The 26,946-nt window shown below is 38.8% G+C and overlaps 2 protein-coding genes and 1 long non-coding RNA gene across 3 annotated transcripts; 2 read left to right on the top strand and 1 right to left on the bottom strand.

The window, feature by feature from the left end:
- Position 1: 1 nt before the first annotated feature.
- Positions 2-21,442, top strand: LOC109632043 (lysophosphatidylcholine acyltransferase 1). Its single transcript, XM_069537418.1, has 14 exons — positions 2-501; positions 6,989-7,128; positions 8,403-8,617; positions 11,431-11,543; positions 11,999-12,059; positions 12,310-12,368; positions 12,791-12,825; positions 13,634-13,688; positions 13,999-14,081; positions 15,230-15,355; positions 15,832-15,985; positions 16,347-16,445; positions 16,867-17,008; positions 17,233-21,442. The coding sequence occupies exons 1-14, from the start codon at positions 379-381 to the stop codon at positions 17,454-17,456; spliced, it is 1,629 nt and encodes a 542-aa protein (XP_069393519.1). The 5' UTR covers positions 2-378; the 3' UTR covers positions 17,457-21,442.
- A 219-nt stretch (positions 21,443-21,661) lies between these two features.
- On the bottom strand, positions 21,662-24,870 carry LOC109632044 (transcription factor 7-like). Its single transcript, XM_020091138.2, has 6 exons — positions 24,533-24,870; positions 23,426-23,493; positions 23,234-23,317; positions 22,930-23,089; positions 22,700-22,807; positions 21,662-22,585 (listed from the first exon to the last, which is right to left on the bottom strand). Exons 1-6 carry the CDS (start codon positions 24,857-24,859, stop codon positions 22,538-22,540), a joined length of 795 nt encoding a protein of 264 aa, XP_019946697.2. The 5' UTR covers positions 24,860-24,870; the 3' UTR covers positions 21,662-22,537.
- A 254-nt stretch (positions 24,871-25,124) lies between these two features.
- LOC138413524 (uncharacterized) lies at positions 25,125-25,723 on the top strand. The gene is made up of 3 exons (XR_011245880.1): positions 25,125-25,238; positions 25,396-25,468; positions 25,599-25,723. It is a non-coding gene; the product is annotated as an uncharacterized lncRNA (long non-coding RNA).
- The last annotated feature ends 1,223 nt before the right edge of the window (positions 25,724-26,946 follow it).

Here is a 26,946-nt window from a genome sequence, read left to right as displayed (position 1 = left end):
CTCTGCGCATGCGCCCTGTCAGAGCGGAGGAATCGTGGCTGCGCTAGCATCGGCTTAGCATTCGGAGCTAACACACTGGGAGCGCAGTGTGTGCGGAGGGAGGAAGGCGTCCTGCACACGGGGAGGCACTGAGACAACGGCGACTCCAAATACCCCCAGCTAATCCTCGAGCTAACCATTATCCCTCCATGCTGCCCGGGGAGGGAAGATAACGCTAATAACCCGGCGCTGCCACCTCAATTAGCAAGGCGGTGTGAGGCAGATACAGAGGAAGAGGAGGGGGGGACTGCGTTTTTTTTTTTTGAAAGCGTGAAGACGACCCTCTCTTCTCTGACGGAACCACAGGTTTCTTTTAATATTGAGGAATCCATCTTCAGCATGAGGCTGCCGAGTCACAGACAATGTCCGACGGAGGCAGACGGGAAGAAGATGGACCAAGCTCCGCCGTTCAGGAACCCTTTTGTGCACGTCTTGAAATTCACCCCCCTGGAGAAGGCGAAGGTAAATGTTGTGCCTGCGGACATGTTGCTTACACGCGCCCTGCTCTAGTTGTTTGTTGAGCCTTGTTGCTTCGGGGCCACACGGTGCACAGGAGGCTGTCACCGCAGGTTAACTTGCCCAGGGTTTTTTTCCCCCCTCCTGATTGCTAGTGTTAGCCATCCTGCTAACGTTAGCGACATACATGTTGCTCGCTGCATCCCTCGGAGTGCTGCTGTACATTTTAAAAATGGATGCTCGGCTGCAGCCGTGGTGTGTGCTTCACGTATGAGTGAATACAATGTGAAATCCAACGCGTCACCACCCGCTAAATTACAATGCAGGTATTTGAGCATGGCTGCTTGACCAGGACGGGCCTAGCTTGTTGCTCTTTAGCTGTTACCATAGTTGTTGTGCATCAACAGCACGTGTCTTTGCGGAGAAATTAGCATTTATTATCGTCATGGCACAGGACTCTAGCTTCCTTTGCATTCGCATCTATCCCGGTTGCCTTGAACGGGTCGTCCCAGTCAGCCAGCAGCCAACACGTGTGGATGTGCAGGCTGGAGGATGGGATGGGGAAACTGACAGTCATGTTCATTTCCCCCCCTTATCTGCAGCTCGGAAAGATTTCCCCTCCAGCTGTTCAAGTTCAGAACAATCCACTCCCCTGATTGAATTAAAATCAAAACTGTTTTGCAGACATGTAGCCCAGCTACCCGTCATTGCTGTTGATAATCAGATTTAGGGCTTTCAGGCTCCCCTGGAAGAGGTGGTCCCTTGCAGGCCACCTCCAGCCTGAAGCCACACGTTTTTTGTTTTTGAGCTTCGCTGGTCACAAACTATGAATAGATATCATTGGGATGCAGCTTGCACATACATTAAATACAGAGAATTGAAAGGCTCTGATTGATATAGTCCTGTCTTTCTTCCAAATATTTCAAAATGAGAGTTGAATTATGCGCAGATGATGCAACTCTAAACTCATCCTGTATACGCCTGAGTGTTGGAATATCCTTCTTTGTAACTGTAGCTGCTTATAGTTTGGAAACACGTATGGGCCCTTGAAGTTCACCTCAAATGAACCCAGTACAGCTTAAATAGTTAAGGAAGTGTGAATGTGTTGTCCTGATTCCTGGGTTGGCAATAATCGTACACTGAGTAGATCCTGATCTATACGTTTGGAGGGATTTAGATGATGTTAAGCTATGTCCCTGCTGAATACTATATACTACATCTTATCTTGTTCAGTTGCGTAGTTCAAGTGTAGTTAAAAAGTCAGTCTGTGTTCTAAAACAGTTTGAATGGTGAAATCTTAACTCTCACTCACAGCTCCAGGATAGGACACGTTTGCCTTTTAATTGTAAAGCTTCCAAAGCTGAAATTGGCAACAGCTCTAAGGTTGCCGTGTACTGACTTGATGTCCAACCATGATGACATTGTTACCTGTTAGCACAAAACAATAAAGCCTTTTCATTTCTTAGCATGTTAACTGCCAAAACTGTTACCATTAGGATTAGAGCATATAGCATTTACTGTGTTAGTGTTCGTAAACAGTGTGGAACTGGGGCGCAGGTGTGAGGTATTTCCAGTAACACACTAAAGTATATTGGGAGAGCCTCATTTTATGAATGGCGCTGCCCTGGCATATAAGGTGTGAGATCCTATTACAAGTAAGAATAGTCACTAGGGGAGGTTCACACGCATTTCTTTCCACTTGGCTATTCTGACAGAGGTTGATGGGAAAAGTTAGAACATTAGCTAGGTCAAAGCTGATGGGAAAAGAATGTTCTCTCCTAAGTATAACATAACGCCACAAACAGAGCATTACATGCACCTTATTTCTTTAGACTAATCACATACTGCTTGTTTGTTTTACCATGAGACTATATGTGCATATTACAATTTGCAGAAAGTTTTGACAACTGGGCCAAAAGTATATTTTCCCATTCTAACATAGGATTACATTTAATTGACATCTTCTTGGCAACAAACAAAGACATGTGTTTTAACATTGCATTAAGGACATCTAAGTAGCTCGGCACTTAAAACTGGTTTCTTGTAAACAGTAAGTGCTAAGCAAAAAATGGGTCACTGAATGATGGAACATGGATTCCTAGTAGTTCTGATGTTACAGCTGTTTACAGCATGTTGCACTGGTCTTGCTTTCACATCCACAGCTACATGAGGAAGAAGCAGTCAGAACTGAAATACGGAAAACCAGAGAAAAACATGACACTTCTGTGTGTGAGCTGACTAGACAGTACATTAACGAAACCACAAAATCTTTTTGTAGTTTGGAAGAGAAACTATTGAATGACACTGTCAGTCAATAGTTAAAAAAAAAAAATCAGTTGCTTCATTCCTTCAGCATGGAGGTAAATGTATAGCCTTGAAAGTTAGTGCAAACAATTCCTACAGGTTGCCCAACTACTGTCTATACAAAATGCAATGTCGGAACAAACTGTTACTACACCCTCTGATGCTGTATTAAGACAATACTGTACTGCAGGATGTAGTGCTGTATATTGTCATGAGAATGGTGAGAAAAAGACAAGTGGCAGAGCTGATGGTCAAAGGATCAACCGATAGCAACATAACGAGGCAAAACATGAAGGAAAGATCCAGATGATGGAAGAGTAGCTCAGTCACCAGACTTGAACCTCATAGAGCTGGTTTGTAATGATCTGGACAGAAGGTGAAAGAAAAGCAACCTGCGAGCGATACACAATCCCTGGAATTTTCATTAAAAAGTAAGATTCCATGATTCCTAGTTTTTAAAAATCTCCAGTTGTTTATTTGTTATGTGCTTTAAGTTCAGAAACACAGACATTAAAATATGTAAAAATGCAGCCTGAAAATGTCATGGTTTCTAAAACATTTGACAGTTAATGTATTTATTCATCACTTGTAGGTGACAGACTAACTGGATGATGCATGACTACTCTGTTTTTTTTGTATGCATGGTCTTATATGTTATTCTGATGTCACCATCTCCATGATCCAGTGGTTGGCCACAAACAGATATGATTGTCTCATAATTGTATTTTGGCAAATAAGTAATATTAAACCCTCCATATTCCTCATTAAGGGTGGTAACTGATGGTAATAGGAAGGAACAGATTAGTTGTTTTGGATTAGCCCAGGCCTTGAGTTTGCTCGATGCTGGACCATAAAACCATTGCACATAAATGCAGTAGCTAACAGGCTGCAGCTTGATGAAACATATTTTTGTAAAAAGTCGAATTGGTATCGTTGTTCACAGTGGGGGAGTCGGTTAAGTTCTTTTTGTAATCTATGATTCTGAGTCTTATCAAAAGGAACAGCTGTTGTGAAAAGGGGACGTAGTTAATAACATGGCAATTTCTGACTAATAGCCACATTAGTCAATCGCCTGAAATGTTGGATTCAGTGTGGTGACTTGCAGATGCTCATTAGCAGGCTCTACTGTAATTCAGTATCCTGACCTTTGAATCCACATAAAGATTTGCTTACAGTTTTTCCACTTTGATGAACTAATTAATGGATCTACAGAGATTGCCATAGCTGTTGCATGAAAACATTTTGCTGTGATTTTTTTTTTTTTTTTTTTTGTGATTTGTATCTGAAAACATTTCAGTCCTAAAACAGCCACAAACTCAAGAATGTTGTTGTAGTGTCAGATGGAAAGCCTCTGATGTCAAAGTAAATGTAATTGCCAGCTTAGCTTTGACGAGCCTAATTTATATTCCTGTGTGGTTTATTGGCGAAACCCAACAAAGACCTAAATCAGTTTTGATCCTGTAAGAATCAATAGTTTGTTCCCACACTATATAGATCAGTATTTCTGTCTATTTGTGCTTTAATTACATGAGCAGTCAGACAGAATTTGAAGGTAATGTTTTCTCTAAAGCCCTAGGTTAAAATGTCAGGTGTCAGTAACATGAAGTATTGCTTTCCATTAAGCCCAGAGGGTGTGGTTGACGTAAAGCCTATAAGGTCTCCACTATAAAATTGTCCTTTCCCCTGTTTTTATTTCACTGTGTTTTTCATCTTACAAGTCTTTCATCTCATGGGTTTATTGTTGTTTGCATATTCTCACTGAAACCTGAAGTAACACAAACCACACTAATACAAAAACCTGCTGTTGTGTCCACAAATTATGATCTTTCTAATATTCCAAACACTATCATTTTACTGTCATTATGTATACATGCAAATTCTAACAAAATAAATTAGTGTTAAATTGTTCTGCATGTCCCCCTAGCACACAGAGAAACCTTAATGACTTTGAGAAACTAAATCATCGCTGCATCTTCTCACTGACCATACTTTGCTCTGGCTTTCAAGTGTGCAACATCTGCACTTTGGAAACAGGAAGCTCGTACATGTGTCTACTAACAAAAAAGGGCTGTGGGCTTTCTTTTAGTGAGTATTTGGTCAACAAGTTAGACTCTGAAATGAAGCATGATCTGTAACCATGGTTGTGTGTCTGTCACTGAAAGCACATAGACACAGTTTATATGTTTTCAAATGGGTATCCGCTACATAAAGCCGGCACTGAATGCCTGAATTCAGGGTAGCTTCGAAGTGAACCTCTCTGCTTTTGTAGCATTGCCTGTATTTTAATTCTAAGTGACATTCATGCATTCTCATGCTTTGGGTCTTAATAAATCTTTTAACAAATGCATTATCCAGAGGCTCTCAAACATTTTTATAGAAAAAAAATACTTAAGTACTTGCAGTGGTTGTTCTTTTATTTGCAAAAGACATTGCACAGTATATGTGGTTGAAGCACATAATTCATGTGAGAATCTTGGTTAAGTAAACAGTTTGGAAGTCTAAACAGTGAAGCAAAACTAATGTGATGTGTAGCTGTGAAACAAGTGGTAGTATTGGTGCATAATGTCCTTAAAATCACATATTAATATAAGTATGGTTACGGTTATGTTTCGGGTTTACTCAACAACAACAACAGAAATTGTCTTGGTCCTCATTCTGTCAGTAGTTTAACAAGCAAATGCTCAGTTGATTGATGTGAATTGACAATACCACCAGACAAGAACTGTCTCTGGATAAGATAGACTTCATACTCATTTGTAGTGGTTGTTATCAAGACAAATATTGACATAAGATAAGCAGTGTTATCAGAGGGTCATAAAAAGAGCTTAAGTAAACAGCCACCATTTAATTCTAACAATGAAGCTCCAGGTTTTGTCACAGCCTTCGTGAACAAACACCATGTCCTGTATGTAACATTTAAATGTGCATGTTTGAAGTATTGTTTGTACAAAAGCTGTGTGTCACCGCAATTTCTTAAAATTGTCTAGTACATGTAACACACTCAGCTCTTCATGTAGTGTCGCTGGTGTTTCGTATTGCTGAGCTGTTGCTAGTAGCTGTGTGCAGAGGCCATGCTGCAGATCTATTGTCCTTGTATAGTGTATTGGACACATGAATGATGTAAAAAGTTTAGCGTCATTAGATGTTGGAAGTTCAACTATATGCAGCATTTTTTATCTTTACAACAGTTCTTATCCATAGATAATGCTCATTCTCTACTGTGCTCTCTTAAAATGTATGTACCATGACTACTGATTAAAGTAGTGTTAGTGGAGTTTTTTGGTTTGTTACGGGATTCTTGTCCAAAGTGTCCTTGGGCTAGATATTGAACCCCAAATGGCCCCTCATAGAAAAGAAGTGCTGCCCGCAGATGCACTGTATGAATGAGTGTGGGAATGACAAAAACTGTACTGTAAAGAGCTTTGTCATCAAGACTAGAAAAGAGCTATACAAATAGAACATTTACCATTTACAGTGAATTGTAACGGCTCTAAACCATGACTGACACATCTTAGAGGATATACTGCATTGACTAAAGTCAAACTGTGTCCGATATCACTCATCTTGCTTAAACTCCATTCACCTTCAATCTTCAAAAACTCCTCAGTGGAACAAAAGCAGTTCTACTGTGCCCATGGCATACTTAGTACTTACTTTACCATCGGCTCAGCATTGTACACAATCAAAGCAATTATAGGTGATTGTGTGCGATTAAGTGTGATTTAACAGTTCTTTTTGATGATGCAACATGCTGATAAGTGTGTATATAAAATCTCAATGCACTGCCCACTGTTTTGAGCATCTTTTTTGCTGTTGAATGATTGAATGGTGCAGTGATTTCTTTTTTCAGGCACAGCTTGTACCTGAAATCATTAAAGGTCCAGTTTGTAAGATTTAGGTGAAATGTATCTATTGGCAGAAGTTTCACTAGTGTGTTTCATCTAAATTGTACAAATTGTTGTTTTCTTTACCCTAGAATGGACCCTTTATCTTTGAATACTTTATATATACATCTGGAGAGGGTCCTCTCTAAGGAGGCTGTCACACTGTTTACAAACTGAAACTTTACCACTCTGTTCTACACACTGAAGTGTTTTTTAAAGGAAAACAGTTGCAATGACTTACAACAATTAGATTGATGTGGATCTATTTCTTTAACACTTTTTCTCATTTCTTCAATTTCTTACAGATTGCGTTGATGACAGTCACACTATTCCCCATCCGTCTCCTCATAGCTGCATTCATGATGCTGCTGGCTTGGCCTTTTGCCTTCCTGGCCTCAGTTGGGCGCTCAGAGACCGTCGTTGAACCCCAGTGCCTCTGGAGGAGGTGAGTGCTTCATATGTGTATTTGTTGTGTATATTTTATATTGCATAAAGCACAGTTACACTACAATATAAGCACCAGTGCTGCTTTCAGCATGATAGAAGAAAATCTGCTTCACATACAAGTCCAAACAACACGGTATTGTCGGGTTTTTTATTTTAATGATTAGAATTAGTTATTGATGCTTGATTAAAACTAGAAGAATCGTTGCTACTAGTTACCTCAGACTGCAAGTCAAAATGAAAAGATCTTTTATCTCGTTTTCAGTCAAAAAAGAAAAATCGGACAATGATTTGTTAGTGGTCTCATTTTATTCTGATTCATCCTTGAGCTTTGATCATTTTACAGTTTGACCCTCTACCTTGTGCTCCATACTCTGATTGTGTTATGGGCTGTGCAGGGAAGCACACAGCAGCCGCAGGCCTTCCTTTTTGAACGGTTGTCTCAAATAGAATACTAAAAATACAACCTGGAAGATTTATGAAAAGGCAGGTGAACAGTGTCATATTTCAATGGAGACTTAGGTGTAGCCAATAGTAGTATTTCAAACGTGCGGTTATGGCAAATAAATTTTTTTTTTTTTTAAACTGAGTAAGGGTCAAGCAGAGTAGGGAAAGCAACAAGTAAGTAAAATGCAGACAACGCCACAGGTGGGTAGCAATTGACATTGTCCTACCGTGATTCAGCATATAAAGGGATAGTTACTATTATGTGTTTTTCTATTGGAGCATCTTAATGACACCGACTGAGTTTTGTTTTGTTTTCTAATCTTGTATTTCGGTTTAATTATGAGGAATTGTGCCTTATGATTTTAAAACTTTTTTTATGATGTTTAGCTTTCAACTTATTAAATTTAAGATCCTGGTTAGATTCTAAGTTGATCTAGATGACGGTTAAATCGTAAACCTCAGTTTTGGGATCTCACCACTCTCACAGGGCAAAGGCAGATTACAGACTCAATGTGCTAAATTGCAGTAATGTCTGAATGTACACATTGTGGAGATGTGCCTCACAGGGAGTTAAGGTGTTAGTTCTTGGTGTTATAGTGGTGTTATCTTTCTTTTCATGGCACACTAACCTTGTTTATTTTCTGCAATAATTCATAACTTTAACTCTACTTAACCCTGTCATTGGAAATAAGCGTCTTTTATATTATACAGTATTTGTCATTAGAGCTTATTGGCAAATATTATAGCAAAGTCAATTATATCAATGTAAGTGTGTCTACAGGCTTTTTTTAAATGATATTACACATCATGTATGAATTTTGTTTCCAGACTGGTGGACATAATTCTGAAGATCATCATGCGGGTCATGTGGTTTGCGGGAGGTTTCCATTGGATTACTGTGAAAGGGCAAAAGGCGCTGCCAGCAGAGGCACCCATCCTCACCCTGGCACCCCACTCATCTTACTTTGATGCCATCCCTGTCACCATGACGATGGCCTCAATTGTCATGAAGGCAGAGAGCAAGGATATACCTCTCTGGGGCAGTAAGTAACACTACCTCTATGACGATAACCTTTATTGCAAAGAGAGGGAACAGATATATGAATCAAATCTGAAAACAACAAACTGATCTTATTCTTCTTGACAACATTAGAGTTTCTATTTGACCACAATCCAGAATCTCTATCCATAGGTAAACTTATTACCTGTGTTGGTTCACTCAAATGAATAGTAACTCATAGCATCCCTAAAACACTGAATGCTATGGATATATAAAATAAGCTTTAGATTTAAGGTTATCTCAACCACCTAATCCACCTGTTGCTATTGCTATTAACTGTTGAGACTTATATTGTGAAGAGGACTTTTTCCAGATATTTGTATTGTACCACCATCACTTTCAGTGGTGGATCCCACCAAGCAGAGGTGAAAGAAAACTAGATCCTACTAACCAGCTTGCAAGTTCATTTTCGCTTTGAGTTGCCAATTTAAGCATTTGTCCTTATACCCCCATGGTAATGGAAAGGCCTAGGCATGAACCATTATAGCCTTCTGTTCTCCTCCCTCTGCTCTGCCTACTAAGTCAGTAGTGGTGGGGAAATGTATTGAGTGAGTCGAAAATAACAGAGGAGCAGAATCTCTTGTTGACCAGCAGAGTAATGCGCCTCGATGCTGCCATGGGGGCTAATCTTTAGCCTAGATTTCAGAATTGAAGAGCTTTTATTGTAAATTACAGCACACCTGTAACAGTAACAGTGTAAAATACCTCTGAAGCAAAGGCTGGTGAAGACGCACACTCTAGTAGTCACACAGTGATAAAAACACTTATTCTTTGATGCAGCGATGATTGTTTAACAATCGAATATTAGCTCTCTGAATCATAAGGTGCCGAGAGATTTCCACCCCTATGAGTCAGTAATCCGCCACTTTTTTTTTTTTTTACCTCCGGTCTTAGTGAATCTTGCCAAGTCACTGCAGCCATATTTAAACACATTTGCACATTGATAAACTAATATTTTTCTAAACAACATGCAAATAATTATATTGTTGTATAGCATTATTCTGGTATGTCTGCCACCCAGTAATGTCTCTGTCTTAGTTAGTTTGACTACTCCTTTTGGCTTCGCAGAAGCAGGTACCAGTGCCTGGCCAAACAAGTGCAATCCAGAATAAGCATTAAGAGCTGATCAGCCACAGTGACGTGTGAAGTGTCTCTCAGGCTACTAGCTGGAGCCGTAATCCCTTCGTATAGGCAGACAGCTCACAGTTGGACTCAGTTTCTTCTTCTTTGTGGTGTCACCTGCTTCTTTCTTCATCTTGTGTTATCCTCACTGCCCTTAACCTTTTCTTCCTCATTCTTTTTCTTCTTTCCTCTCCCAGTCAGAGGGCTACCAGTAACATTGGTTTTGATCATTCTTCTATGTCTTAAGATTGGATGCACAATACAATGCCTTCAGTATCTACAAACGCCTGCAAATGTAATCTAAAGTCTTTCGACACAGTCTTTGTGTTTGCTGTTCCTTTTTCATTTCATTGTACATTTTCCTTTGTGGGTCAGCTAAGCTAATGGGTCTTGCATCGCTAGAGGAGAGGCACTCTCAATGTTTGCCCTGCAGATTATACACTATGCAAATATCATTGAGCCGAGTGCTCTTAATAATTCATCAACTTTTTCGTCATTGCATTACATCTGAGGAGTTTCTCAGTCTGACACTAACAAGTGGCTGTGCTGTGGGAAATGAAATTGGCAAGGTGTGTGTGTGTGTGTGTGTGTGTGTGTGTGTGTGTGTGTGTGTGTGTGTGTGTGTGTGTGTGTGTGTGTGTGTGTGTGTGTGTGTGTGTGTGTGTAAACTTTACCGTCATGCCCTTCTTAATACAGTTTATTAATGAGATGAGTTCTCAGCTTGCTACAATCACATGAGCACACTTAACAGCATAGAGATTTTGTTTGTTGATGCTCGGGAATGTTTGAATTGAGGGTGATGGGATGTGGGAAATACAAACATCAGTCTGCAGTTTGAAACTCTGACAGGATTATCTAGGATGTCGTTGAAACTACTTCATCCTCATTCCTAGCCTCTTTTTAAGAAGAGGGAAGCCAAACACTTGTTGGATTTTTGATAGACATGTGACTCATCTGACTCATACAACCAGCATTAAGGAAAATATCAACTTGACTTAATACAGAAGAATGTAGCTTCTAAAAATGACAGCGTTGATTAATTTTTTTCCATAACTAAGGTTAGGTTGGCTGCTTCCACTCTCAGTGTGAATAGTCTAATAGCCCGTTAGCAAGGCACATAAACTCTGTAATAGCGTGATACAGATCAGTAAACATTAATGGATACTTTTGTGCCTTTATTAACGGGGGGTTCTAACAAGATTCTTATTTTGTGTGTTTACTGTTATATGAATGTCACATTCAGCACAGCTACTTTCTTCCACTCTTCACCCCTGTGCAACTTTGTTAGATTGATTAGGATTATAGGGTTTTGTTAAGCGATGCCATTAGAGTGGTGGCTGACGTAAAGCTGATCAGCTGACGCTTTTCATTCCTATTCAATACAGTGAATTGTTTGTACAACAGAATTTATCTGATTATTTAACACTTATGATCTTAATATTTAATGCAGAAATATTTTAGTTTGATCCCATTCAGCTGTGACATTTATGGAACGCATATAAAGGTCTTATTATTCATTATTCTTATTGTGTTATTAATTTTCCAGAGCTCACTCTTGCTCAACTAAAGCCTGACATTCAGATGATGAAAAGAAGCTTAAGTTGCGTAGCTGTGGAAGGATATTCTTTTGTACATTTATATTTTCTCTATTCTCTGTTTGATTTTTGCTTCTAGCTTTGATCAAGTTCATCAGGCCAGTGTTTGTATCACGGTCAGATCAGGACTCCAGAAAGAAGACTGTTGAGGAGATCAAACGCAGAGCTCACTCAGGGGGGGAATGGCCTCAGGTAAGTGAACGGATCTCTTACAGATGCAAAATTACCAAATCCATGTAACACAACACCTGATTTTTAACATTAACCCTCAGCAGATAATCTTCATTGAGGCACATTTAATGAAGAGAAGTCCGAAATTATGAAATAAACACTAACTCTAGTGACTCTATGGCAAGAAATAAAAACAAAAGGTTATCTGCTACTTTTTATGACAGCAAAATGGAACACAATTCTCAAATAGCATTCTTATACAAAAACCAGGGTTTAAACACAAACCGCAATTTTAATTCTACATGAGAACGCTGCTGAAAACTCAAATCCAGCATTACTGACAACAGTGTTGGACTAATAGCTCGTCTGACTTAGTTTAACTTGCATTATGTTGCAAATTAATGAAACTATACATACAACTTGCTGCCCAAACTTTATTTTCCAATGTATAACCCCTTGTCCTCTCTTTCCAACAGATAATGATCTTTCCAGAGGGAACATGCACCAATAGATCCTGTCTAATCACCTTTAAGCCAGGTAGCTACTCTACGATCTCTTCTGTCCTCTTTGAACTGTCTTCTCCTCTTTTGAAGCCGGATGTTTCTGTCGAATATGATGTGAAAATTTAAAACTAAGTAACCTGTAATTTTCCATAAGACAAAGACCTTGAATATACACATTGAAAAATTGGTATCAAACAGAAATGTGACTTTTATTCAACTTTCAACCCAACCCAGTTTATTTTTTATACAGACATGTTGAATTGAAATATTATTTACTCTTATAGGGGCTTTCATCCCAGCTGTTCCAGTGCAGCCTGTGGTGATCCGTTACCCTAATAAACTGGTAAGATTCATAATTGCACAGTTATTTGTATAAAATTCCAATTCACATGTAGTTTTGAGGCGAATAGTTCAATAATCTGAAGTAACACTTATGACGCTGATAGTTTAGCCCATGCCAATAATTATATAAAGGTTGAATAATCATATAAGGTTTTTATTAGGAAAGCATTAAATTACCCTGTTCAAGGTTCAGCAACTTAATGCAACCCACTTTATGACCAACTGATTTTCTGCCTCAACCTGATTGCACAGTAATCTGGAAATTGGTTTGTAAATATGTGTAGTGTCGCCTTTTATTTAGTCCAAGGACAGCTGCCGTTTATGTGAAGACCACTACCAATGAAATAAATGTTATATAAATGAATTAATAAATTTATATTCCATTCTGTTTATTACCGTATTGACATTATCTGCTTTCTGCAGGACACAATCACATGGACATGGCAAGGACCCGGAGCGTGAGTCCACAATGTCTTTTCCTATTTGTAGTTCACATGTAGTATTTATCATGTAGTGTTTATCAGATTGTGTTAAGATAGAAAAAAAAAAATGTGTTCATTTTGTACTCTTCTCAAATTGATCCATAAATAAATCCCTGTGGAAGCATTGTTAAATGAGAATCTCCACTGTGAGACCTCAAATTAAAGTAGATTATTTTAATGAGAGAATAAGAGAAACACCATCTTTTTTTTTTTTTTTTTAAATCTCTGTTGTGTTCTCACAATACTATGTCAGTTGATTCCATCTTTATGGTGCCTCTCTGGAAGCAGTTGGCTGTCTCCTCAGCTCAGTTTAACAGAACTATACACCACTCAACTAAATGTCTAACGTCTGAGCCACACTGGCTGGGCCACATAGCGCTGGCTGCATGGCCAGTGTGGCCCTGAGGCAAAACTTGTTCCCACACAATATAAAAGTACTTTTTTTTTTAAGCATGACTCAAAAAAGATTCAATAGTAAGAACTCACAGATTGGCTCTCACAATAATTGAACTGAAAAGTTTTAAAACACGTGCAGGTCTGTGTCCAGATCCATTTAAACTTTTGAAAGGAATCTACTAGTAAATTGGTACCTGTACAGTTTGGCTGTAAACAAACTGAATGAATTCAATTAAGAAAACTCTTATTTTCTTGTGGTGTCTTGTGGACAGAGAAAAGCAGGTTATCAACTGTAAAATAATTTGCCCTGTTAGACATAGATCCTGTTTTAGGCTCTTTGTGTCTATAAGTATTTATTTATTGTTGTTTGTGTGTTTTTATTATCCAGGTTTGAAATCCTGTGGCTGACACTCTGCCAGCTGCACAACGAGTTTGTGATTGAGGTGAGCATCACATTGCTTCTCCATACTGTATAAATTAACAAGAATAAAGATCGTGTCCTGTTTACCCATGATGACCTCTGCAATGAATTCCAAAATAATAAAAGATTGTTTTCATTATATTCTATTTATTTCTTAAATATGTTGTTTTGTAATTGTATGGCCCTTCTTTTTTCTTTTTTTTTTCTATTTTCTATCAGTCCTGTGTTTGTACATTTTTAATTCAAAAATAGAGTGTATACTTTTGCCAATACATTTCATAATATGTCCATACTACATAAAGTTTAATAATTATAAACTTCTCACTCTATAGTTCCTTCCAATCTACACACCTTCAGAGGAGGAAAAGAAGAACCCTGCTCTGTTTGCTATCAATGTGAGACGCATCATGGCAAAGTAAGTTGATTGTGTTATATTGTGTTTTTTTTAATTATATATTTTATAAACAACAAAGCAAGTAATGCCGTATAAACAAATCTGTGGCAACTGGTGTTTCACTGACGACCCAGATAGTGTGAAGGACATTGCATTAAGTCACCGTTCAAGAATACAAACATTAATTATTGCTACATAAAACGGAGCCTGATGAGTGTTGGCTGCACTGTGTGGTTGAGTGAAACAATAATAGATGTGTTACAGCCCGGTCCAGCATTTTTGACACGCTCATAACATTTTTAACATTGGGTTAATGTGGTTTCATGAGCACAGAAGGTGTAGTGGAGAGGACATTTATAGATGACGTTATAAAAATAAATTGTGTCCTCAAATACTGAAAGAATAGATGACTTTCCAGCATGACGATGATCCCAAACACAAAAATCTCGCAAGAGCTTTTATAGAAGAAAAAGTATTACCTGATTTCAATCCAACAAAATCTAACAAAATCTTATATACTTATACCAAAGACTGTAAACATCAATGATCAGGAAGATCAAATGAGTTGTCAAAACTTAAAAAGCAACTAAAATAATGTAATTGTTGTTGTTATTTGGTTCTTTAACATGGGCCTTTTATTATAAAATAAACCCTCACGTTTTTCAAATTAGTTAAAAAAAGTTAAAATGACATTTTTGTGATATTGACTGATGGTGTGTTTTGTGAGTTCCTTTTGTGTGTCTCAGCAGTTAGAAAGAACAGAGACATGTTCAATTCCTCTTTCTCACAGAGCAAGTGAGAACAGGTCCACCACTGCACAGACTCGGTCTGAACAGTGTTCATGAAGGCCCTCAACCACAAGTTTATAAATGATATCCTGCTTTGAGTATAGCACCTTTATTATTCACACGATAATGATAATACAGATCCTCCCTGCTTTCAAACAAACTCATTAAAGCAGTGCTTATTTTAAAGGCTACACTAACTACCTGTTCTCTCATACACCCCCGCACACTGTGCTTCACTGCTGTGGCCCTGGGATTGGAAACTTTATGCATATAAAATATATGTATTTTTCTAAACATCAATGTTGTTATATCAGCCTGAAGCAAGATTTGCATGGTTTTGCACAAAGTGTTTATTTATTGTCTCCTCTGTGCTCTGCCCAGAGCCCTGGGTGTACCCATCACAGACTATTCATTTGAAGACTGCCAGCTGGCCATGGCAGAGGGCCAGCTCAGACTGCCAGTCGACACCTGTCTGCTGGAGTTTGCCAAGCTCGTCAGGAGACTGGGGTGAGTCACTCAAACCTTCCAATAAGATGCACCCATGGGTGAGAACTAAGTGAGGGGAACAAGGGTGAGGCAATGTGAGAAAATACTCACAGAACACTGTGGGCCATCCAGACTAAGTCCCTGTCAGTGGCATCTGTGGGTGGTGAGGACTTTTGGGATCCATGTCCCCTACATTAGGGATTCCCAGTAGATGGTGAGCTGCCAGCACAGGATGGGATCTGGAGGGGGTACCGTTATCTCCACTCATGCACAGTTTCAATGACTGTCCACTCCCTCTTTGGTCTGATGGTGGAGGTGGCATTGAAGTGGACCAATGCAGGGGGGAAAACAGGGGTGGGGAAAAATGTCGATATCAAGTCAAGTCATTATTGTGTTTGAGCCTTTTCTGATCTGACTGTCATTTTTCTTTTTCTCCTTGTCCACATTGTGACCAGAGTTAATAATTAACATAACTTATCCTCCCCTCACTCTTCCAGGCTTAAACCACGGAACACCGAGAAGGTTCTGCAGGAGTATGGGAACCGAGCCAGGAAGCTGGAAGGGCAGAAGCTGGACTTGGATGACTTTGCTCAGTTCCTCGATGTGCCAGTTTCAGACATGCTGCGAGACATGTTTGCTCTTTTTGATGAGGTAAAGTTTGAGGAGATGTTTAACTTTTAATCTTGATAGCGCCCCAGTCCTCCTCAGTAGCCAGTATTAATTAAAGTGTGTATGTAGGATGTGAGCAGTATGTGCTGTACCTCTGGGCATGATACAACTCTTGGCAGTCGACAAAGTGCTGTGAAAACGCTGCAAAGCAAAGAAAGTGCATTTAATACAAAATGCATTCATAACACTAATCACAGTACCTTGTTTTTCAGTGGAGTGGGGGGGGGTGTACATGTGCATTGTAGTACACAAACACTCAAGGTTTTATTGCTCTGTGTAGTGGTCTTTTTCACATGCTCTGTCTCCATCTTTAATAATGTGATCTTCTCTCTCTGTTTTCCAGCATGAAGATAATTGCATGGATATCAGAGAGTATGTGATAGCCTTATCTGTCGTGTGCAGACCTGCCAAAACTCTGGAAACGATGAAATTAGCCTTCAAGGTTTGTTCTGTTTGAAGCTTCTCTAATCGCCCGGCGGAATATCATTTTCTGTGCCTGCTCAGGGTCAATGTGATATTTGCTACATTCAAATACCACATTGTGTTGGTTGTCTCAGATTTTGCAAGCAGAGTATATTATTGCAGCCAACCTGTTGTGGTTGCATGAAAATCAAAATTGCTCAAGTTTGAGTCACTTCCCTGTTTCAACTTGAATTGCTTTGTATAATTCTTAAGCAAGTTCTTTGACCTTAGTTCTCACAATGCCTCTGAGAGCAGATTCATTGTTTATAATAGCTGGTGTTGTTTTAGACAAAGGGGCGTCCCTTTAAAGACTGATTTCCCTGGCATGTAATCTCACAACCCAGTCAGAGGGACAAGCCACAAGGTAACTACTGCACTTCCTCCCTTTTAATCTTCTCCAGATGTTTGAGGCAGAGGAGGATGGTGCCATCACAGAGATGGAGCTGGCAGTTATACTGAAGACAGCTTTAGGAGTGACTCACCTCAGCGTGTCATGTCTCTTTGCTGCCATCGACTCTGAAGACACAGGGAAGATTACATTTGGTAAGAGAACAAATCAAATAATAAACCATCCCTTGTTATTGATTGACCTAAATATTTCTTCAGTAAATCTCTGTCCCAAACTTGGCTTTGTCATCAAATTAGTTGTCATCTTTTCTGTCTCATTCCACTTACATTAGAAGCAGCAGACTTAAGAACCTGGTGATTTATTTAATTTAAATCTTGTTTTTCTCTGTCTCTGGTGCCCTCTTGTGGTCTTTTCACAGACAAGTTCAGATGCTTCTTGGAGCAGCACCCAGACTTTGCTGAGGAGTACCTGCACACAGATAACACAGGTCTTTACAGCGGCCCCTGCCACGGTCACCAAATAAAGCCCAGCCTGTCTTCCCTTAACCTGCGAGGCACTGCCACCACAAAAACGTCCAACGGTATCTGCCCTGATTTTACCCACAACGACACAATAGACGGACTCCTCAAGAAACACATCTGAAAAGGTTAAAAATGTAGTGGGAGAAAACGTACTCCTCTCCTGGTGAGAGGGTGTTTATAAGGGGCAAAGGGTTGTTGGTTACATGTTATTAACTTGTTTGAACAGTAAGGGACTTCATTTCGGTAACCATGATGACACAAATGAAGAAGGTTACCTCACCCTTTTTTATTAATATTGTCCATGAAGTTTTCTGAGGTTATTTTCAGCCTGGCTACAGTTTATTTTGTTATAAATTCCTTTTTTTTAATTTTTCCATAGCAAGGCTCATCAAAATGCCAAACACTGGTTGTTTTCGATGCTTGAATACTTGAAGGGCAAGCACTTCTAAAGATTCCTGGGGCAAATGTTTATTTTTTTTCTTCTCTCTCCAACATAGTACTGACTGTGCATGTTTTTAACAAGTGGGAGGCAAGAAAAAAAATCGAGCCCCCAGAGAGTGAAGTGAACTAACTTTTAGTGAAATCAGTGTTCGATTCTCATTTTATTTGAAACTTTTGATGGTTTCTTTTCTTTAATGGTAGCTGCCTTTTGAAAGTGCAGAATGCATGGGCTCATATTATTTTGAGCGGTATTGAGGATTATTTATCTTAAGATGGGAGGCCCGAGGGTACCAGTGACCATTGTTTGACCACTACAAGCGTTCAGCTTTAGTCGTCACATTTGAGGTGAACTCAGGTCTCTACGAGTTGATGGTCATAATTGCTATGAGCCTGATATATATATGTATAAACATATATATATACATATAATTATATATTTGATTTAGCTCAGGGTTCAGTGACAAAAATGAAAATTTAAACTTGTATGATGTCATCATTTTTGATGCTCACTGGGTTACGTGCATGTTTTTTTTCTGCCCAGTCATTCCTCATTCCCATAAACATCCCTGATGTTTTCTCTTTCAGGGCAGATTCAAGTGTCTTTTATTTTTTTAAATTACACAATGTGGACCAAAAATGTATTGGGTGATTTAATGTCACCTGTAAATGTCCTTATTTTTCCGTCAGTGGTGTAATGGCTTTAAAGGAGAAAATTCACAATGTGTGACCATTGAAAGCACATTCTGTTGGGTGGTGAAGTTTGGTTTTCCAAAGGCAAGGTCATACTATTTCCCTTTTCTGCATTACACTGCTATACACTTCAAGTAAGTCCTCCACTTTTCACAGCATACGATTCCTCAGTCTGTCTGAAATCTCCAATGTTCCAGCATATTGTCACTAAACATTGGCTCCTTTGTCACCTGTAAATTTTCGATATTTCAGATGTGCATGTTCTTCACTAACTGACGCTTGTTTTCAAAGTGAAACAAACACCTTTGCTGTTAAATCACATGTTAGGGACCAGTCTGGAGATATCCATCTGTGGTAATGTTTATGCCTCAGTTTTTTAGTTTTTTTAAATGATGGTGGTATTGGCATGAAAACATTTGTCACAAATATAATTCAAGGACTTTAATAAGCTCTCACTAAACTGACATGCATACTCTGGCTATAAAATGTATTAATTATTATATAACTGGTGGTCCTATGATTTCCAGTTGAATTATCGTGAAGGAATATTTAAGATTACCAATTTATTTAACTTAGTTTAAAAGTAGAACTCTTAATTTGTCGCTAATAGTCTTTAAATTATTGATTTAAGAATAAAGTAACTGGGAATTCATACTGGGAAGAATGTTTGCAATTCTCCTGACATTTTTAAATTGTCCAGTACTCGTCGTTCTTTTTGTCTGATTTTTAATTCAAGAAACGTAATCTGAAATTACAATCAAGTGACAAAGTGATGAAAAAAAACAAACAAAAAAAACTTTTACAGTAATGCTTATTCCAATCATTTCATAGATATATTAATTGTTTTTTTTGGGCCTTAATGTCTCTGGAAACAAACAAAATTACCTAAAACTATAAGAAAACACTCAAAATGAAATGTAACTTATTTAGAAATGTACGTACCGTGCTTTATATAATGTTTTATAGGAAAATGGTTTGTTAAAGGGAATACTTCTCCTGAGCAAGTTAAAATATGTTTGCTGCCACTTTTATTTGGGATCTACTAAATTTTGCTCACTGGCAATTCAGTAAGTTTGTCATGTCGGTGAGCATCACATCCCGTCACATTCATGACCATGCGTGCTGTACACGTTTCCCTGTTATGGCTTTTAGTGAAGCAATATTTCACATCTCTTAAGCCTTCTCAAGACGTTTGCTTTTGAAGAGTTCTGATATGTATTTTGAATATTCCAAATGCAGGACATTTTGTGAATTTTTGATATACGTATATGAATGATTTTTATTTTCACTGCCATGACAGAGATCTGTGATCTTCTCTCCTCTGCAGATTGTATTGATGGTGAAAATTGAGCCACATGTTTTTGTTTTTTTTTCCTTTGTATAATACTGCAGTTGTTTTGTGCTCTAATCCTCCTACACAGTGTAAAGTTTTATTGTTGTTATATTATTACTATTATTGCTGAGTTGACTGCTTAAAAACAAAATGCAGATTTCATATGGAAACCGATAGCCTTGAATCTATAGAATTTTTATGCTAAAAAAACAGAATGTATAGACAATCCTGTCACGATCAGAAGCTACTCAAAGCGCTGATCTCCAGTGGACGTTTTCCTAACATGTCACGGTTTTCAAATGTACACTTTTTATCCCATCTCATTTCTCCTTTTTCGTTACTTTTAATGCGTACAGGTTGAACTAAGCAAAGCGTGAGTGTGTTCAGTGTGTCAGGCCTTGAGGTAACGTCTGCCGACCACATGACGGGCCGCACAAACACTCCAGACTGTACGCACACATAAGAACTAACATTTGATATGTTCAATCACAATCGTTTAGTTCTGCTTTGTCCTTTTGAACTCTCTGTATTTGTGCTTGCACTTTAGATTGTTTTCTTTATTTTATTTTGAGGAAATGTCACATTGCGGTAAAGCATGGGTTACAGAATGGTAGCTCACTCCTGTTATAGTTTTGGATTCATGTATTTGCAAAGGGAGCATAGACAAAATTAGGGATCAGAAATAACAGAAGCTGTCCTATCTTCCACAGTTTGTTTTACTGTGTATTAGGGTTGAGTTACTTTAAATCACCTTCTAGACCGACTGGTCTGCTTTGTTTCTGGATTGTGGAAAGTCGATAGCTTAAAAATAGAACTCTTAAACGTACAGAACTCAACAACATCGAACAGATTTAAACGACTACAAATTATTTGCACTGTGGAATGGACTAAGTATTTAATGTACTCCTGAGTGATGTGATTTTTACAACAGGATGTTAAATGTTCAATTCACCCGTTATGGGGAAATCCCGCTGTTTTTGTACATAAGTGGAGGAATTCTGATTGTGAATTATGACACAATGATATGAATCAATATTTTAATGCTGAAATGTTCTGAGCCACAGTAAACCCCTTCATGCAGTTTTGTAATTTATTTTTATTTAAACAGAAAACTCCAGTTAAAGGTTGATATCACAGTTCATAGGCAAGTCAAATAAACATTTATATATTAAATATTTTCAAATAATTCTGCACTAGGGTTGTATGAAAATACTGGGTCCATTTCTGTTCACACTTGTTTTACTTCCCTTTATTTCGAATACCTCAGTAGAGGAGAATCTCAGTTTCTACTTGCTGAGGAAAATGTAAACCTGCGAGAGATAAACTTGTATTTATGCTACTGCTGCCTGCTCACCACAGTTTGTCCTGCAGTGAGCCTAAGACGAAAGACTTGTGTACTCTGATGGAGCGATATTGTCTTTCTGATGGCTCTCTGTGTGCGGACAGAGAAACTGAACTCGTTTTCTCTGTAGCTTTACTTCCTGTCTTTTTCTATACTCTACAGGTTTTATTTTATTAATGCATTTTGATGATGAAGAGTCATTACTGCAAGCTACTTTGAATTTGTCTGTTCAGGACTGCTATGATATAACTTGTTAATGTGACTCTTGGATTGAATTAAAAAAAGAAAAATTAACGCACAAGTTGTGTCACTGTGGAAATGGTGATTTTATAATGTGTGTGTCTGGTTGCATAATGTAGAGCTAGAGTGGGTTGATGTGCAAGTGTGAGGAGTTACACCACAACAGTACAAAAACATGACTCACTAAAATACACCTCACACTAAGCAGGTCAACAGTAACCAAATTCCTTTTTCTCCACAGGAGCTGACATGCAAATTCAAGAAAATGGTGAAACTCATGTCATCACTATTAGTTGAATGATCTTTTAATGCATTTTAACAGAAATGTCTATGACACTAAATGAGTAACTGACTTTATCAAAGCCATTATCAAAGTTGCCACACTCAAACTTTTTGCTTGTCTGAAGAATGACTAGAAATACTCCACGTCTCCTCCCATGTTTAGACTCGGACCATCGACAGTCCAGAGCCAAATATCTCAACAACAGTTTAGTCGGTTTGTCGGGGAATTTGTATACAAACATTCCTGGTAGCCAGAGGACGGATCCTTACAATGTCACTGGTCACTTTTTACTTTTCCTCAAGGGCCATCAGCTGGTCAAAGTTACTCCGCAGCTCCTGGATGGATTTTCACATTATTTAGCAGGAACGTTCATGGATCCCAGACTTGAAGTCATCGCCTGACGTCTAGCGTAAGTATGCATGTTCATGTTTGCAACTTTTTCACGGCAGCCATTTTGACATGAAACAGTAGGTAAAAGCAGTTCCATAGGAGTGAAAATGATTTTTCACTCTGTCACCTACTGATGAGTTTTCATCATACTCATCATAAGCAATTCTTGTTCTTTTCCATCCTGTATTGATTTGTTTTCTATATATGTGACCAAAGATGACTGCGTTCTGAGTTAAGACAAACTGATAATGTTCCAAGATGCTTTAACTTCATCCACAGGTCATAATCGAGAGAAATTTGAAAACACAAGTTGCTTTTGTACTTGATGAATGACCTGACATGGATAAGAATCTCACTGGAGGAAATAATTTAGTTTTTTAGATTTTTTGAAAAAGGTTCACTTAGTGGACATAATATATAAAAGGAGCACAGTTGGAGGTCTCAGATGATTAACACTCCCTGGAGAGTTCAAATAACAGAATCCTAAATCACAGCTGGACCCTTCCTCCTTATCCTCTTCTTCTTTTGGCCCTGTACACAAAGACAAACATGTCAGACACATCTGATAGCAGCTGCAGTGACCGTGTTGCATTATTGAGTGTAAAATTGTATGAGTTGTATGTGAGCATAGTACACAGTACATACGTAATTGTCACCGGCTGACCACTCAGGGAAGAGCTGAGAGTGGAGCTGCTTCTCCCACTGTGCAGATTCATAGTATTTTTTCTGCTCCTCTTGGGTCATCGACCTCCACTGTGGACAAACACAAGCATAAGTACACACACATCCACATGAACAGGTGTAGGTTCTGCAATGTTTCAAACTAGTGAAGTTTGAAACCAAGAGTTTCGAACATTCAGAGCAAAGACACCTACTCTTTTTCCGATGAGTCTGTTGACTGCCGCACAATCTGTGTTTTGGAGCTCTGCCACAACGTTTGGCCTCTGTTCCATGCGGTATATCATAAAAGCGTTTGGGGGCTTCTTGACATACGGCTTGCTCGCATCCTTTGTCTTTTTGAAAAACTTTCTCTTCCTATGGGAAACCAGTAAAACAGAGGGAAAGAATGAATTTCCGCTGTGTAAAACTCTGAGGAAAGAAACTAGCCGTTGACAAGGATCAAGGTTAATAAATTAAAATTGAGTCTCAGCCACAGATGATGAAGTCAGGTGGACATACCGACTGTTGGCCTGAACCACAGGGACATCAGAAGTGACAGGAGGAGCTGTATAGGTCGGAAGCCCATAAACCACCTGTCCATTTCTATAGAGACACATTCAGGCAGACACATTAGATGACAGAAGCAGTGGGTTGGAAGAACAGAGAATAAACAGTTGTGTGTTGGTTTGCATTTACGTGAGAGATACATACATGATTCCGAGAGGAGTCAGGTTGGTCCCCTGGCCCTGAGGGAGAGTCATATATTGCACGTTGTTCACCTGGAGACACAAACACAAGTTTCACTAACTGCTGGAATGAACTTCCGTGGACTCAAAACACAGTCTGTACATACTTATACCTATCGCAGACCTAATAATCCCTGTCCTGATGCTTATACTGTCATCCCAACAATGACAACCCACAGATTGATAATCCATCATAGCTGCTCTGTGGTATATCCCAGAACTCCATCAGGATCACTACTCTTAGGCCCAATCCCATTTCACCCCTTCTTTTTTTACTTACTTTTTTAGGTGTATTTTTATTATATTTTATTTGAATACATTAGGGTTAATGTTATTTTATATATTCTATATCTTTTTTTTTTATATTAAATTGTTTTTTTCTCCTTGTGTAATTTTCAGAGCATGGCTAGAGGGGAGCCTGTGACTCAAGCGTTTCACTGCCAGCGACTGCTGAATGTAATTGTTGTGCATATGACAAGAAACCCTTGAATCTTGAGTAACAAGGGATAGTGGTTTAATTCCCCCCCTATGAATTGGGACAGCGCAAGAAGCCGTTACGTCATCATTCGTCGTCGATGTAAACAGACGCGACAAAAAGTTTTGCAATTGACATTTGAAATTGAAATGCTTGGATACCCGTTACTCGCATTATTTCAAATATAAATACGAAACACATTGCTCCAGCCTACTGCCAGGATGCATTATTAATGGAGCCGTTAAATTAAGTAACCTCGCTGCTAAACTAAAAAAAAATAAAAAAAAATAGATCGCTGGCATGCTAACGTCAGCGTGCATTTTATTTTGAAGGTTGTTGTGCAAAAAAGGACCATAAAACATTGAAACGATATTAAACTAAGATAACACATTATAAAGCATCGTCATCTTTAAATCCTTATTAATGTAGAAAGCACTACATGTGTGAGTCTCTCTCTCCCAGCTTGGGGTGAAATGGGATTGGGTTTAGGATCCATGAATTATTAATTAATTAGTGAATAATTATAATTGAGAAAATGTATTTTCTCGGTATTATTAAGTTGCGATGAATCGATAGATCGACCTGTGAATCTCTTACCTGGCTGTGGCTGAAAGGCGCCGCCTGGCTGAACATCTGGAAGTAGTTCGGCTGCGGGGCAGCAGGTGGCTGGTACACGGGGGGAGCGGCTGCAGGTGCGGGCAGGGCGGGCTGCTGCAGGCTGAACCAGGCCGCTCCCTGGGGCATGTTGTATTCTGTCTGAGGCTGCTGCGGGACAGCCGCTTCCCCCGCAGGGGTATCATCGGGAGGAAGAGAAGAGTTGTCAAACTCCAGACTCTCCATTATAAGGTCCAAAAAACTAGTACCGTCGATCGTGGCCTCTATCTCCTTTCCACTTTGTTCCGTATCAGTGATTGGGTGCCTCATCTTTGCAGATAATCGTAATAAATGCGAGTAAAGCTAAATGCAGTTCAATTGTCAAAGCACGTCTGTCTCCGAGGTGAACAGGGATATGACGAGCAAATATCTCAACTGTGTGCGATTTATCTCATTTTAACATTCTAAAATGACTTTAATGTGCACACGCAGAGATCAATGGCACTCTGCTCACGTGTGCACGTGATTATATTCACAGGATTCATAAAATAACAAGCATCTTTCTAATACAGGTAGAGAATACATGTTTGTTTGAGGGATTTAAACTGAGGACTGTGTGTTTGACATGAACACAAGGACTTTTATCAGCAATCAAATAATAACAATAGGGTCCTGCACTGTCAGTGCTGGGGCCCTAATAAAAGTGGTAGTAAGTCATTTATATAGCTATAGCTACTGATTCAATTTGTAAAGTTTAACAATTACAAATATTCCCTGGCAGTATTCCCTACCATGTGTAAAGAACTTACTGGAAACTTTATTTAAGTGTTTTCTTTTTTACCAAGAACTGTATCTGTCTCTTGCAGGTTTTATTATACATGACATTTTCATTTGTTGATGACGGACATCATGAAGAGTCCCCACTGTGTTGCTCAGCAGGTAAGATGGCGTTTTCTGTTTTTGGGGCAAAGTCCCAATTGTCTGGACTCAGTGGTCATGGTCATTACTTAATATGCAAAGAATTTGTCCTCATTCCTCTTTTGTGTCATTTTTCTGTCCCTCCCCACAGGAGTAAAAGAACACTGAGCTCATGACGAAGCAAGACAAGAGTAAGGAAAGTGTGTGATGGCCCATTTATTCTCAAAATGTTTTGAGTTTTAATTTTTTAATAAAATATGTTAGTTGTGGCCATAATTTCTTGAATTTCTCCCTTCAACCCCTTTCCCCTTATGCACCCATCTCCCCTCCCTCCTCCTCTTCCTCTCTCTGGGTCTCAGCTGTTACATTTATGACAACAAGACACTCGATTATGTTCACCTCATTGTTGCCCGAGCTCTGTCAGGAACCTCGTACATCCAGCACGGCTTACATTGACCCAACGATTTCTGTTGGGAGGCCGGAGGCTTGATGGATGATTGCACTTTATAGATGTGTGCGCAGCGGCAGTGTTAGTGTAGGGGATTAGTGGCCCGATTGATCACAATGATTGGCTTGCAAACAATAAGCCGTCGTTCTGGATGCGACAGTCATAAATCTGTCCGTGGGGAGCAGGCTGATTGGGTTATTTGATGCCCTGGCCCTGTTTTGGTTGAGTTTGAAATGGGAGAGGTCTGGGTGTCAGGGCTGATTGTATTTAGGCCTGTCGGACATTTACAGGTAATGAGATTTCTGCCAATTGACAGGGTGGGTAGGTGGGTCATCAGGGTCTATTGAGGCAGAGGAAGAAGAGAGGAACAGAGAAAAGAAAAGTGTTTGAAGGACTTTTTTAAAATAATATCAAGCAGATGAAAATAGATTTTATATCCACTCACATGTTGCTAAAAACTAATTTTCACAACTTTTGTCCGTGAGTTTTGTGGTCTTACAAAAATGATTTCCTTGAGTTCAAACTGTTTTTGATATTTTTAGTGAGAGATTTCCTTAAATGTGTGTGTGCTTTTCCTACTGGTTTTAGTAAAAACTAGTTGGAAAGTTGGAAAACAATGAACCAATCAGGATTCAGCAGTATTCTGATCTGATTGTTGGGTCAGTTGTGTTGTCAGAGAATATGTGCACACAATCCTGATCATACTCATTTTTTTTGTTCTTAAACAATAATGCTTTGCTAATTATTTCTTATTATTGCCTGTATTTATTAATACATCTTAAATGTTATCATAAAAACCTAAAGATGTCAAACCAAGTATGCAAGATCTTAAAATGACTAGTTTCGATTTCTTTTCTTGCACCATTTGCAACTGAAGACATAATGTTTGTTTTTCAGACAAATCTTTATTGACAGTCATTGATTTTTGGATTATAATTTTAAGAGGATGAGAACAATTGTTTGTGAAGAAAAACACCAGGTAACAAATTAGAATGGAATAGAACGTCATTGTCCAAAATGGAAGATTGTCTTTAGCTCACCAATCAATGAG

This window comes from Paralichthys olivaceus, chromosome 13 (genome assembly GCF_024713975.1).
Source record: "Paralichthys olivaceus isolate ysfri-2021 chromosome 13, ASM2471397v2, whole genome shotgun sequence".
Taxonomy (NCBI): domain Eukaryota; kingdom Metazoa; phylum Chordata; class Actinopteri; order Pleuronectiformes; family Paralichthyidae; genus Paralichthys; species Paralichthys olivaceus.
The sequence above is the reverse complement of the archived record's forward strand: the minus strand, read 5'-3'. Positions and strand labels throughout refer to the sequence as shown.

What these genes read in the sequence shown, in the direction of transcription:
- LOC109632043 (XM_069537418.1), top strand. Translation starts at nt 379, where the DNA reads ATGAGGCTGCCGAGTCACAGACAATGTCCGACGGAGGCAGACGGGAAG. An exon ending in TGTTTGCTCTTTTTGATGAG is followed by an intron (nt 15,986 to 16,346) that starts GTAAAGTTTGAG and finishes TCTGTTTTCCAG; the next exon opens with CATGAAGATAATTGCATGGA. An exon ending in CGATGAAATTAGCCTTCAAG is followed by an intron (nt 16,446 to 16,866) that starts GTTTGTTCTGTT and finishes AATCTTCTCCAG; the next exon opens with ATGTTTGAGGCAGAGGAGGA.
- LOC109632044 (XM_020091138.2), bottom strand. Translation starts at nt 24,859, where the DNA reads ATGAGGCACCCAATCACTGATACGGAACAAAGTGGAAAGGAGATAGAG. An exon ending in ACAGACTCATCGGAAAAAGA is followed by an intron (nt 22,808 to 22,929) that starts GTAGGTGTCTTT and finishes GTTTGTCCACAG; the next exon opens with TGGAGGTCGATGACCCAAGA. An exon ending in GGTCAGCCGGTGACAATTAC is followed by an intron (nt 22,586 to 22,699) that starts GTATGTACTGTG and finishes CTTTGTGTACAG; the next exon opens with GGCCAAAAGAAGAAGAGGAT.